This window comes from Serinus canaria, chromosome 6 (assembly GCF_022539315.1).
Source record: "Serinus canaria isolate serCan28SL12 chromosome 6, serCan2020, whole genome shotgun sequence".
NCBI lineage: Eukaryota > Metazoa > Chordata > Aves > Passeriformes > Fringillidae > Serinus > Serinus canaria.
Window position 1 is genome coordinate 31,831,479 of NC_066320.1, and position 14,789 is coordinate 31,846,267.

Sequence of the window (14,789 nt, forward strand, 5' to 3'; positions counted from 1 at the left end):
GCGGCATCGATGACATCACCGCTCTGCGCAAAGAGCCGCCCGCCGATTGGCGGAAGGCAGGAGCGGGTCCAGCCAATAGGCGGCGCGCAGGGCGGCAGGCCGCGCTGACGTGCTGCTCGGCCGTGCGGGGGTTTATTTTGCTTTGGGCCGCTCCGGCCGCCGCCATTAGAGGAGCGCGGGCAGAGCCTCCCCCCCCCCCGCCGCGCCGAGTGGGAGCGCCCGCGGCCGCGGCTGCCGCGGCGCCTCGGGAGAGACCATGTCGTGAGCGGGGGGGGAGCGCGGGAGGGGGGGGGGGCGGCGCGGGGCGCAGGCGGCTCCCAGTGCTCCGAGCGTGTTCCTGAGGGACTGAGGGACGGATCCCGGCGGAGAGGTAAAGCCCCTGTGCTCTCATTGCTCTCCTCGGGCAGCGGTGCAGGACGGGGGGGTGCGGGGGGAACGGGGGCGAGCTGAGCCGGAGCCGACCGGGGACCCGCTGCGGGGTCGGGGGGGCTGTGAAGAGGCGCCTCCGGCGCGGCCCCGGATCCCGCTGCGGTCGGTGTCCCGCGTGGAACGGCTTGCTGAGGGCAGGCAGGCTGGCACAGCCTCCGTACAAAGGCAGGAAACTCGGATTTTTTCTCCCGTGGCTGCTGCTCCGGACCCCGGGCTGTGGTGCCTTAGTGTGCCTGGTGAGATCATGCCTGTGCTGCCTCCCTCCCACTTCTTCCCACCCTCCTGCTTTGATTTTGTTCGTGGTCGGATGTGCCTGTGTGGATCTGCACGCGGTGGTGGAGTAGGTGATGGGAGTGATGGGTTGTGTCTGTGGATTTTGGGTAGCAGAACTTCCATGGTATTGTCTGTCCCATCCTTGGAAGTGTATAAGGCCAGATTGGACGGGGCTTGGAACACCCTGGGGTAGTGGAAGGTGTCTCTGCCCATGGCAGGGGCTTGGAACAGGATGATCTTTCAGGTCCCTTCCAGCCCAGACCCCTCCGTGATTCATTCTGTGATCACCTATTGTTGATGCTTTATCAGAAGTAAAGTACAGTGTGAGAAGTATTTCAAAATCGTGCTCGTCTTTGGGAACCGAAGTCCAAACAAAAATTAGGAAAGTTGGATTGAGGAGCGAGGCAGACCTTGGTAATCCACGCTGCCAGCGCCTCCCTGTCTGCCTTCACGGTCCCAGACTGCAGCAGCTTCCTGGCAGGATAAGATAAACTTGTCTGCGGAGGTCATGGATGTGTCTGTGAGTCCTTCGGATGTGTCTGTGAGTCCTTCCTTGGGAGTGACAGGAGCAGCCTGTCCCCACAGCAGTCACCGCTCCCTCGGGATCGGCGGGTGGGAGAAATGATGGAGAAGATGGATCCGGGTGTCCTGCACGGCTGGCACAGACCGGCTGCTGAGAACTTTCTGCTGCCACGGTGACTTTCAGCCATGGCAATAATGACAACTTTTTTCTGGAATTCTTGGCGGTTGATGTAGTAAACAAACGTTGTTTGACGGGCTTTGTGCTTGCTTGAACAGTCTCTGCTCACCAGCTGCCTGCGGTGTCACAAGTGGTGGAGCTGGCATGTGAGTTTAGTGCTTTCATGCGTTTGTTGGGGCAAAAATTGAAAGGTGAGATGGCTTCTCTGTAGTTACTCCCTCTTTCTCTTCTTAGAGCTCACTGTTGTGAGCAGAACCTTTTAACAGTAGTTCAGGAGAGATTTGTTGTAATCAGTTTTGTTTTTCCATCTGCTTATCGGTCTCACAAAAGAGATTTGTGGGGCTTATTTATTCCCCCCCCCTTTTTTTTCAGTAAGTTCTCAGAGGAGGGGAGACAGGTGAGCAGCAGGAGGTGTTCTGGAGCTCTTTTGCTGGCCTCCTTCTGAAGCCCAAGCTGAGTTGGTGTTTCAGCATATGGAGGCTGGCATGTCATATGTGAAGGATGACCTCTGGTTTAAGTCTGTCACAGCATTCAAAGGAATAAAGCCTTTGGATGTGTTGCATTTCATGGGATTTGTGAAACTCTAATTATGTGGCGTAGTTCTCTTAAAAGAAAAAGAAATTGCTACCTTTACTTTCCTTCTGCTGCTTAAGCAAGGGCAGGCAGGTAGGGGTGACACTGGTGAGGCTGTCATCTGTTCCTGAGGAGCTGTGCCTATTAGCATTCTCTCAGAAGTATAATTACAAATATTAATGTAATTGGAATGCTGAGTGGCACAAAAGCATCAACGGGGTTCATCACAAGAGCGTGACTTTAATTGGGGACTCATTCCAGCTCAGAATGGGTCAAGGGGACATTTTTAGCTTTGTGTGTGGCCTTTCTCATTGTATGTTGTTTGACCTGTAAATTCCTCGGGGACAGGAATTCCCACCCGTCTTTGCTGCCCTTTGCAAGAAAGATCTGTAAATAAGTCAGAAGTGTAAGTAGGAAATACTTTACTGATTGAATGGGAGGTTATTTTTAATCCAGTCAATCAAATAATCAAATGTTCTCTCAGGCTCTTTAAAGTGAGATTTACTGGCTCCTTCATGTGGTATTAACTTGGGTGCTAATGTTTCTCTTTCCAGCTTCTCTTTGCCATATCAGTTCTAGCACAACTTCAGATCAATACATTCCTGGTCGTGATGTGCTCTCTGCTAATCACAGCAAAGCGTTTAAACTGCTACTGCCAGTTCTCTTAATAATCTCATGCCCTTTCCTCCCCCCAAAATTTGAAGACTGGGTTATTTTGGGCTGTTCAAAATTAATGTCAACAAGTAATCCTCAGTTTAACTAGATGAATTATGATCCACAGTCTCCTGGTACTAAAATGGAACTAAACTTTAGTTTGGCAGCTGAAAATGGCTGGCTTAGCTGTAACAGAGTTCTTAATTTTTTATTTTTTTTAAATAGTATTATGTATGAGGAGGGAAACAAGGCAAAGTTGAAAAGATTTTTTTTTCAACACAGCTGATGAAGAGTTTGCCATTCCCCTTGTCAGATGGTGTAGCTTGGTAAAATCAGTTTAGTAACATGGATAATTGTAACTTTGTCGTGTCAGTTGAATGGAATTTATTACACCTTAAAACTTTTGTCTTCAAATTAAGATTTCATACATTTGGGATCCAGACACTTTGCTGGTACTTTTCATAGCATTTCGTGTGTAGCTGTCATTGCTTCAGCTTGTACAGGATTGTGACTGTGCTCATTTTTACATCATTGGTGGCTGGAGCACAGCTGCTGTATCTAGTTAATTTTTTTGGAGCTTTCTTGACGTGCAGGATTTATAATTAACCTCTCTGGGGTCTACCAGTTAACATGCTTTAAAAGAAGAACTGTCATACTTCAACAACCATTCTGAGAGTGTGTTAATCTACAATAATATTTATGATTTTGTGTTTCCTTCTTTTGTGGCATAGGCAGGTGTTCAGGAGCTCTGTACTGAAACTGGAGCTTTGTCCATCTGGCATTTTTCAAAACAACTTTTTTTCTCTCTGCTTTTGTCCCATTGATGCAGAAACTCACTTTGGTGTAGACCAGGGAGAGGAGAGATGTGGAGGGGATGGAGCAGGAAATGAGGGCAGTGAGGTTTGAGGAGGGAACTGTCTTCAAGAGGGGCTGATATGGAGTCCCTGGTTCAAGAAAGCAGAAGGAATAGTAGATTTTTTACAAGGAACATGGGCAGGTAATACAGTGGAAACATTGGTAGTGACTGGTATGTGCAGAGCATCTTGCCTAGGAAGCAGCCACATTTGCAGCCCTTTTGCATTTTCTGCTGTACAGGAGATACAATGAAGTTGGCATTTTTCCCTTTGGTTATTTGGGTTTGTCTTGATGTAATCTCTTCTGCTTGTTCTTAAGACAAGGATTCTACTGCGTGGTTTGTTGTTGTTGTTTTTTGTTTGTTTATTTTTATTATGGTCTATTAAGTTGGATTATTTTTTTTCCTAAGAATGGCTTGCAAATTTTAAATTAAGGACTGTTTTTACTACTAAGAGAAATGCTGGAGATGACACAGGATTTAACATCTTAAAGTTCAGAACTGAGTTGAAAATACCTGAAGTGCTGAGAACAAGGTACAAGGTGAAAATAGACATGTAACCTGCTGTCCAGGGAATGTGGGGCTGGAAGGATGGGCTTGTGTTTGCTTTGCACGTGGAAATAAGGCTGTGTAAGTAGGACTTGTGTCTGGAACTGTGACTGGTGAGCAAGGAGGCTGCAGTCTTCTCCTCTTGCCCTCCCTCCTGCCGTGCCACAAGCCAAGGCATGGTGCTGTTTTATTTGGGTTATGTTTGCCATTACTTCTGTAATCAAATGTTAAGGTTTCAAAATCCTCCATCTGGTTCTTTGACTTCAGTTTGATTTAGCATCTGGTCCTGAGAAGCTGTTTTTATTAAGACAGAGAAAGTTGGACTTACTGAGGAGTTTATGGGCATTAAGAAACTTTGGTAAGGTGTGTTTGTTTTCTTGGTAACTTCTTCATATTCAGGAGTTGGGGATCCTGAGCTAAAGAAAAACTGTTAGAACCATGATTTCTGTGACTCTGGAAGGAAAAATAAACTTGAGTGCTGTTTTTTTGTTCGGTTGGTTTTTTTTTGGGTTTTTTTTGTGTGTGCAGGTTGGTTTTCTTTTTCAGTGTATTAGAACTATTTTGATCAGTAATCTTTCTCTGACTTTGAATTTACGCACACTTTTATAGGTCCACTCATTTAAAAACTATGTGGTTCTAGGTGCATTCAGTTGATTATCTGGAAAGAAAAATGTCTGTCATAAATCTCATAAATGTGTAGAATTCCAGCAAAAAATAGGAAGTTTGTTTGATGATTGCTGGTTTATGAGAAATTATTTTTTTATGGTTGTTGGGACCATAAGTGCACTGTGAGAGCTTGACTTGTGGCTAATGGGCTTGAAAGTATTCCTTGAGTGTTCAATCATCTTCCCAGTATCGAAGCAGGGATCTGTAGAGACAGCTGGCATGTTTATTCCTTGCTGTTATTTCAGTACTCCCCTGGAACAGCCTCAGTCTACAGGTCTTGGATTCAAGAAGTGTTGATGATCTACTTTTGGTTTTACTGGTTCTCAGTGCTCTGGTAAGTCAGGAGTGTTCTGTCCTGGACTTTGCTTGTCATTGACACCATCTGACAGATGGGCCAGGGGGTTCAGGTTTTACCTGCAAAGGCTTCCCCTTACTGGATGCCTGCTGAGAAGCTCATTTTCATCTTGCTGAAGGACTCAGATGGGCTGCTGGACTAGTTACTTTTTTATTTTTGACCTCCCCATTACTATTTAGCTGTGCAGGGATAAAAAGAAATGTCACCTCATGGCTTTTAAAAGGCTTATTTAAAGAAGGTTGTTCAGTGTTGCCTTTAGTAGAAACTTACTCCCACTCCAGAACCTGTTATTACTGTTTTAGAGCTGTTACTCTGAAACTTTCCAGGAGTGTGGAGTACCCTGCAGTGATGAACTCAGAGATATGCATTGTGACCGAAATACAGATTACTAATCATATGGTTTAAAAAAATGCAATTACAAAAAAAAACAAAATACTTGGTGTAAGTGTCTTTAGAAAGAGTTTGGATTTGTTTTTCTTGTGGTATTTGGCACTAGTTCTTTGCACTGTGTTAAGAGCAGCATCCACACTAGTGGACTTTGTGTGCTGTGATAATAGCATTTTTGCTACTATTTTTTCTTTTTCCCTCTTTTTGATACTTCTCTGCTTTGCCAGCATTTTAGGAAGAGCCGGATGAAATGAGTGTAGCTTGTTTGGCTCACTTGAGCTGGGACTTGCCTGAAGTGTATTCCAATTGCAAATGCTTTTACCAAAGACAGTCCTTGGCTGTGTCTAAATGTGGCTTGTCATTAATTCAGAGCAAACTGCCCCATAGTGGGTGCTGAGCGTGTGTTTCCATGTTTCCTTTGGAGGCAGGTGGTTTTCCTCCTCCCAATGGTGACTGCCTGTGTAGCCCTGCTCTAATTTATGGTCAGCCAGTATTGAGGAGGTCCAGGGGATAATTACAAGAAAATGTACAAGTCTTGGTATAATGTTCCTGCCGTTGGACAGGTTTAAGTGTTTCAGGGTTTTGATGTCTGACTCCACAGTGTGTTTTCAGTCCGAGCGTGACATCTGGTTTTCCTCCTTGTGTGTGAGGATGGCTGAGAGCTAAACAAAAGTGGGTCTGGTGTTTGAGGCACAGTCTAAACACAGATAAACTGTTTTTGTATTTGACCTCACTTTTTATAAAGAAACATCTTGTTCAGCTTCTGTACTTTGTCCAAGGCTAATGTCTTCTTTAAAAAAAAAAAAGTTTTAACAGTTCTTTTGTTTATTGTGTGTGTTTGTTACTGCAGATCTTAAGTCAGTATTCATCTGTTGCTGTTCATGGTCAGATTCATTAAACGCTGCTGGCTGTATTTATGCAAATCTTCTATCATAGCTCATTATTTTAAGTAATTTTGCTTGGGTTTTGATTAGTATTGTGTGGGAGATGCTGTGCATTATGTAACTGTTAAACTGCTTACCCTTGTTTGCCCAAATGGTGTTGGTTTCTAAGCAGTTGTATTTAGTCCATCCTAATGTGTAACATCTCATCTGGACAGTCATTCACTTTTAATTGAGCTTAAAACAAAAGCACAACCCTGACAAAGAAAGAGAATTGAACTGCAAGCTGCTGCTACTGGGTTTTTATAGGTTGTTTTCATCAGTTAAGATTTTCCTGGCTTTTAGTCACAAGTGTAATAGAGCTTGATGGAGTTTGACCCATTTGAGATGAGTAATGAATCAAATGCAAACTTGCACCATGCAAATTGCACAAGAGGGTTAACTGTCGTGGCTAAGAGCACAGAAATGTTTCAAGAGATAAACATTAAAATAAAAATAAAGACAGTGGAAAGAGAAAATGTTTACTATTCTCAAATATCTGTTAATTCAGTAATGAGTTTCCAGCTTTTGCAGACACATCTGTTTACATTAAGTTGTAGACCTAAAGTTCATTGTCAGTCTTGTATTTCAGATGTCTCCAAAGATCAGAAACCTCCCAGATGTTTCCATTCTTAGTGCATGGAGCATTAGCAAAATTGGACATCGTCTTGCATTAAAGCTGCATATCAATTCTTTTGCTTATGAAAAGTCAGCAGTTGGGTTGGAAGTGTGAATAGAATATTGAAAAGAAAGCTGAAGCAAAATCAGCGTATTTTTTTCTGAATACCATAAATACCTAATAAAGTAGATTTAAGATGCTTTGAAATGAGATACGAATCCATAAAGCAGAATGAAAATAATTTTTTATTAATTTTATGTAAATGAAACCCATCTGAATTCACCCAATGAACACTTCTGAATGTTTTCAGAAGTTAATTCTTACTTACTTGCTTTTTTTTGTTAAGAGAACTGTATTTCTTGCATTGTGTTTCTTTGTGAGAGCTGAAGTCTCCTGGATTTTAACTCATTCCCCACTTATAAAAGTTTTAGGTAGTGAGGCAGGTCATACCTAAAAATCTGCAGTAAGGAGTTTTTTTGGTGATCTGGACTGTCAAAACTGAAGAAAATGTTAGAAGTCACTTAACATGCTAGATTGAAAATACTTTAATTGTAACTGTGGGACTGTTTACAGTTCTTTTTTTCTCATGCACCATTACTGCTGTAGTTTATAAATTGTGTTGTGATGTTCATGGGAGTGATTGGGTCTTCAATGGAATTCAGATTTGTGCCAGTCTGAGCTGGATGATTCTTCTCTTTAGAAGAAGTGCTGGGGGGAGCAGAGGAGCAGCTCCCCTCCTTGGGAGAGCAGAGGTGGTCTGTTTGTGTTTGGAGCAGCCCTGAGGATGGGAGGATGATGCAGACAGAGCCTCCCAACCCTGCTTGTATCTGTTTGGTGGAAGGGTTTCTGGGTTTCTGCATTCTGTGGCTGCTGCAGTCTGAGTCCAGTTCCTGCTGTCGGCACTGCGCTCAGCCAGCTGGTGTTCTTCAAGGAAATCAACATTTCCTATGTAAAACCCCCACCTCGTAGAGCAGCTTGCAGAAAATTATTCCAGTGCTCTTTTGCTGAGATGACAGGGTGTTTTCTCCTTTTTGCTGCTCTCTTTGGGACTGAATCGTTGCCTTTTTAAAGAGCTGTCCTAACAACCAAAGCAAACTGCTTGTTTGTTAAATTCCTTGCTTCAGCGTGTTTGGGCTAATGCAGAAAATGCTTCTATGTTTGTGGCTTCACAATAATCTTTCTATTCTTTGTTATATTACATAGATACTACTGCAAAGCTTCCAGATTCAGTGCTGATCTGATCTGTTTGTTCCATTGACAGGGTCAGGGTTCTTAATTTTATTAAAATTAATTTGAGGAGATGACAATGGAGCTTACTGTTAGTTCCATCAAACTACTGAAGCCCAGGTTCAAGCTTTCTGCTTTTAATATACTGATCTGTGGAGGCTTATACTGAATTATTGAGAAAGAAGAGCAAATTCCTGAAGGTAGAGCAAGTTTGGTAAGGTAAGAGAAGAAAGTCAGTAAATGTCCACCTTGGAAAATAAAGCTAGGATTTGTGAAAGGTTTTACTTCTATACTCCTGAAGTGCTGAATTAATAGATTCTGCATTTGGTTATAGAGATCCCTTTCATTCAGAAAAAGGTACTTCTGCTTCTTGTGTTCATCTGAAAAGTTGCTTTAGCATTTTTAAAATAAAGAAACCAGCCTGCCTTTCTTTTTGGAGCAGCCTGTGAGAGGCAGCTGCAGGGGGGAAGGAGAGTGGTTCTTGATTCGCCTTGCAAGTCTTGCTGAAGGCTGAAGTTGGCACCTTGGGCTCTCTTTTTCCTCTAAACACAAAAGCAGTTTTATTTGAAAATCCATAGACATGAACAAAATGAATTCGAGGTGGGAACACTGATTTGCTTGGTGTGGTTACGTAAGGTTTCATCCAGGACAGATGCCCGCACCATCCCAGCAAAAATCTGTGGTGTAGACTGGTCTAAATCAGCATCTGGCCTGTTTGCAGGGGGGGCTTGATGGTTTAATGAAGTGGAGATCCATATTGTTCCTTGTTTGAGCCAAGGGAAAAACAACTTCTGGACACAGCGAATAATTAGATTGAGGGAGTGTAATGTATCCTGTCATAAAAGTGGTATTTGAGAACTTCTTTGTTTCTTCCCAATTTGTGTGAGCTGTTTGGTGTTTTCCCGTGCACCCAAAAAGAAGAATGTTCTTAAAAACTGAAGCAAAGCAAAAAAAAAGCAAACAAAACTGGTTATTCTAGGTCACCTTTTACAACTGACTTCATGTAGTAAAAGGGTGATCTGATAAGGTTTTGATTTTTTTTTTTTAAGTTTGGTGGGGTTTTTTGGGTTTTTTTGTTTTTTTTTTTTTTCCTTATTTATCAGAACTTAATTTTTCTCTTCAGTGTATTGAGTTACTCTACAAGTATGTCCAGAAGATACTCAGCACGCTGTCTAAACTGATCAACTGGAATTTGTTTGAAGTTTTGTGGGTTTTAATTTCTTGTCTGCTCGTGCTTTTTGGACATAAAGGTATGCACCTGCACTTCACAGTCACTGTGTTGCTATTTCTCTGTCAGAGGAGGCGCTCTGTGATTCAGCTTCTCCTCTGTGAGGAATCTAAAATAACAAGTTGACTTGAAAACAAGTCAAAGAAGTAATTGGGAAAAAATGTAATAAGCTTCAAACTGCTGTGGCTGGATGGAGATGCTGTATCATCAGTAAATCGTAGAATCACAGAGTGGTCTGAGTTGGAAGGGACCTTAAAGCTCATCTTGTTCCAATGCCCTGCCATGGGTAGGGACTCCTTCCACTATCCCTGTTGTTCCTTGGCCACTTCAGGGATCCATGGGCAGCCGCAGCTGCTCTGGGCAATCTGTGCCAGGGCTTCCCCACCCTCACAGGGAATAATTTATTCTTAATACCTAATCCAAACCTACTCCCTTTCAATGTGAAGCCATTTCCCCTTGTCCTGCCTCTGCAGTTCCTGATGTAAACAAATTGGGTGGGTCTGGTGCCTGTGACCTCCAGCTCTGCTCCCACCAGGCCCATCTATGGTAGCTACCGTGGTGGGTAGAATTGGAGGTCAGATCAAGTAAAAAATAGTAAAACAGTAAAAAACCCCTGGTGCTGAATTTCCTCACTGTACTTGATGTTGCAGAGCTGTCAAGAAAGAGAAATTGTGTTGCTCTCTTGAGCCTTTTTATATTCTTTACTTCATAATAACCTGAGGCCTTGTGTTTGGAGGTGGTGAGCTCATATCTTAGAGGCTTTCAAAGCTGCACATACTCAGCCTCTATAAGAATTATGTCTGTGGGTATCTGCTTTTTAAGGGGCACAGAAGATAATTGCAGCTAAAAAGCTGATCTTGTGATACCTACGAAAGCTTTCCTGTAACGTGGGGTGTCCTGAGCTATTTAGTTTCCTGAGTAGTATCTCAGTACTTGTTTAGATTATTTTTGCAGCCAGCTGCTTTCCAACTGGAGCTGCAATCTCCTTTCCCAGTTTTAATATCACTAAAACAGATGATGTCTTGTTTTCATGCCCCATCCCAAATGTGGGTTGGGATTTGTCTGCAGTGGGAACTGCTTTATTTAGGGCCTTACAAACCAGGGCAGGGAAAGAAACCCATGTACAGTTACAGATACCCATCTCAGAATGTTTATAGATTTGATGGGAAGCATCGCCTACTCCAACGAAACCAACTTCTGCTCCAGTAGGAATTATTCTCAAGCATTGGAGTATTGGGACAGGCACTTTTGGTGGTCCTTGGTAGCACAGTCTGTTGGTGGCAGTGGGCAGGTGCATGGGCAGTGTGCTCTTGCCTTCTGTATTCCTGTTCAACTCTCCCATGTTTCTAACTACAAAACATTAATTCCTAAAAAATCTCTACTGTTTCTAGAGAGAAGAAGCTTATTAAGAAAGTAATGAAAAACCTTATTTTGGGAACTGAGGGAAAAGCTTGGACCAAATGGAATTAGATAAATCTAGTGTCTAGTGTACTCATATAGGAGGTGCTTGGGCAAAGTAGGGAATTTTTTTTTCCTTAAAATTCCCAAAAAGTCTTCCTTGCAAAGTCACCTTTAGTAAAATCAAATTAACTTTGTATTCTCCTGTATATATGTATTTTTCACTTACTGTATTCTCCTGTATATATATATTCTCCTGTATATATGTATTTTTCATTTACTTTGTCACAGACATGGGGCACCTGGTATGATCCAGCTCCCTTTTTCCCCATTATAAATGGGCATGGACATCTGTCAGGAATGGTGGAGGGGAAGCAGCAGGAAATGTGATTGCCTTTTCAGCACATTCCTCAGTGTGACACAGTTTTATAATGCAGAGGTGGGAGTGAAGTGCTCTGCAGGCTGTTCAAAGCAGTACTGTGGAACCCGAGCTTTGAGAGAGCTTTCTGTGTTCCTGATTACTTCTGAGCTTTCATGCAGCATAAATATGGATTGCTATGGAAAAGGATAGTGCTGCCCTCTCCTCTGTCCCAGCCATGCGATAGCCCCTCATTCATGCAGCCACCTGATCTGCTGAATAGATCACTTGAGCTCTTGGAAAAAACCCATGTTCAGTGCTGGAGTCCTCAGGAGGAGATAGTAGGAGTAAGGCTGACAAATTTAAGTAGAAGTTTCAGCTATGCCTTGATAGAGCAAGGTGTGTGTGTGGAGGTATTTCAGTGAAGAATGTACTAACTCATAAAACACTGGCTAATTGGGGAACAGGTATTAACTAATTTTTGGGTTAATGTGTCTAATTTGCATTTAATCCTGTTGTGCAGCTTGTGAGTTTTAGTTTCCTAGGCTCTGGGTGGTTTTGTTAGCTGAGAGAGTAGCAATATGATAAACAAGTGTTGGCCAAGTGATGTGACAAGCTTGTATTTAACCAGGTTTGCATTTTCTAAAGCAGCACTTTGTTGAGTTTTACACTGGGTGACTCTGGGCTAAGGGAGGAAACGCTGTGTACGTTTGTCTGTTTGTCCTTTATCTACCTGCCTCACCCTTTCCCTCTATTATGCTCTCTACACAAAGCTTTTTCTGCCTTCCCCATCCAAAGTTTCAGATTGCAGTGAGAGTGTTCATGGATGTTTTGGTGTGAATTTGTTGCTTGGATCTACTTCTTTTACTTCAGCAGATTGACCACTTGTGTGGCCACTGGTTTTTTTAAATATTGGTTTATTTTTACCAGTCTCTCATGGCCTCAGCAGGTCATGACTGGGTTTAACTGAGTAAATTGGGATTACAATAGGTGTGGCATTTAATCATTAACTTTCTGGTTACTCAGGTCCAGTAGGAAACCCGTAATGAGTCTGTTTTCATTTTGTTTACAGGAATAGTTATCTTCTTAGTCTCATCCTTCATATTCGGCAATCTGAAGAAAAGGTCTGAGCCAGCATGAAGACAGAATCCCCTCTTCATTAGAGAAAAAGTGAGTTGGAATTGGCTTAAAACCTGAATTTGTAGGATGAAAATACTGTCTTAGCCTGCCAACACACACAGGTTGTACTTGCTTTCAAGTGGCATTTTCACTTCATAACACTACTGATATGGGTGATGTCCAGTCAAGACCTAGTCTTGGTTAAGCACATTTCTAAAATTTTCCAATTCTAAGTATTTTATGTAAATTCCAATGCCCTCTTTTTCTGAAAGAGCTGCTTACTCACTGTGTAACTGCCCACCTGATACACTCTGTCCTTCGAATCCTGTGAGGTCTGTTACAGGACCTAGACTTTGTGTTCCTTTTCTTGTAGTGCTGTATTCATATTGAGTTTTATCTTAATAATTCAATATTTATAAAGTGTTTCTGTAGCTGTTTTGGTCATTTTCCTACTATTCTCAGTCCTTAATGGGTATTTTGAATTTGTTTGGAAGTTTCTGTGCAAACTTGAAGAGTTTCAGAAATGCAGTACTGAGGTTTTTTTTCTCATTTTTGCACTAGTAAATCCCGAAATCTGCATGTAAAATGCCGGTAGGTCAAGTCTTACCCTTTTCATAGTGATTTTAATCCCCTTAGATGTTGTAATAATATCAAATAAAAAAGACTGCCCATTAGGCCAGCCTGATTTTTATATCCACGGGGTTAAATCTCATTTGTTTGTTGTTTTGAACAGCTCCTTTGCTGGCACTGTGTACTGATGGTGTGTTCTGACTCCTCAGCTTTCTGCTCGCCGCAGTTCATTTCAAGGAGTGCACGATGACAGAGCGTGGAATTAAATGGGCCTGTGAGTATTGTACATATGAGAATTGGCCTTCTGCAATCAAGTGCACCATGTGTCGTGCCCAGAGACCCAGTGGAACAATTATCACAGAAGATCCTTTCAAAAGTGGCTCCAGTGATATCGGGAGGGACTGGGATCCTACAAGCACTGAAGGAGGGAGCAGTCCTTTGATCTGCCCGGATTCCAGTGCAAGACCAAGGGTTAAATCATCCTACAGTATGGAAAGTGCAAATAAATGGTCGTGCCACATGTGCACGTACTTGAACTGGCCAAGAGCTATAAGGTGTACCCAGTGCTTGTCTCAGCGCAGGACCAGGAGTCCCACGGAGTCCCCTCAGTCCTCAGGCTCCGGGTCCAGGCCGGTCCCTTTTTCTGTGGATCCGTGTGAGGAATACAATGACAGAAATAAACTGAACACAAGGGCTCAGCACTGGACTTGTTCTGTTTGTACATATGAAAACTGGGCCAAGGCCAGGAAATGTGTTGTGTGTGACCATCCCAGACCCAACAACATTGAAGCAATAGAACTGGCAGACACAGAAGAGGCTTCTTCCATCATAAACGAGCAAGACAGGGCTCGGTGGAGAGGCAGCTCTAGTAGTGGTAATAGCCAAAGAAGATCTCCACCAACAACCAAACGTGAATCTGATGTGAAAATGGACTTCCAAAGAATTGAATTGGCTGGAGCTGTTGGCAGCAAGGAGGAGCTTGAAGTTGACTTCAAAAAACTAAAGCAAATAAAAAATAGAATGAAAAAGACTGACTGGCTGTTCCTAAATGCTTGTGTGGGTAAGTTGTTTACTGCTACGTTCTGCTCTTGTGCTGCCGGTTAAATATTTTGGGAGAATGAAGAATTAAAACAGAAACTTGGCATTTGATTTCAAACCAGCTTTTTTTATCTCTGCATTTCCATTTTAAAAAGTAAGCCAAATGTAGAGGTTCCTGAAATAGCACCTGCTGAGAGAGGCTGTGAAGTTCATCCATAATCTGAACAGGGTTAGACGTGTCTCTCAAGTGTGCTTGGACTTTTTTGACCTTTTGTAGAAAAGGATATGCTTGTAACCAAATCCTGTTGTCCCATGTAATTTTCAAAAGGTGGAAAAATTATATAGCCAATCTACAGAACACGAGTGCACATAGTACTGTAAAAAATGCCATTAATGGATAGTTAAAATTACTTTTCTTTTTGCTATGGCAAGACATGCTCTGTAGAGTCAGCAGCTGCAGCTTGGGAGTATTTGTAAACAGTGTAGAGCTTGCAACAGTACAAGATGCTCTGTCAGATGTTAAAAATAACACCAAAATATGTAGCTCCAAGAAACTGCATGTGTAATACTGACCTTGAAAGTAATAATGTTGTATTAATACACATACTGTGTTGTAAATGTTTACAGGCTTTCTGAAAGTATTTTTGAAGTCAGCTGCTTCAAAAAACATTCAAATACCAATTCTGTTTTGTATTTTAGTGCTTTCCTAAGAAAATGCTGGATAATTCTCGCAGTGCTGTTAAAGAACAGAGCCATGTGAGAGCAGGGTTTTCTTCAGTTATTGACCTTGTGAGTTAACTCCTGTGCTGTAGCTTCCCAGAAGCAGATATCGCGTGCCCCAGCATACGAGCAGGTTCAACACTTGAAATATGC

The 14,789-nt window shown here is 42.5% G+C and overlaps 1 protein-coding gene across 2 annotated transcripts in view; it reads left to right on the forward strand.

Annotated features, from left to right (window-relative positions):
* The first annotated feature begins 216 nt into the window (after nt 1–216).
* Nucleotides 217–14,789, forward strand: part of ZRANB1 (zinc finger RANBP2-type containing 1) — a 43,404-nt gene continuing 28,831 nt past the window's right edge. The window contains exons 1-3 of one of the 2 annotated variants that reach the window (XM_030241034.2): nt 217–370; nt 12,262–12,359; nt 13,042–13,938. In XM_030241034.2, coding sequence (XP_030096894.1) covers nt 13,125–13,938 — 814 coding nt within the window. In that variant the 5' untranslated portion in view covers nt 217–370; nt 12,262–12,359; nt 13,042–13,124. The remainder of the gene's footprint in view (nt 371–12,261; nt 12,360–13,041; nt 13,939–14,789) is intronic. The other variant, XM_030241033.2, reaches the window with a different exon arrangement.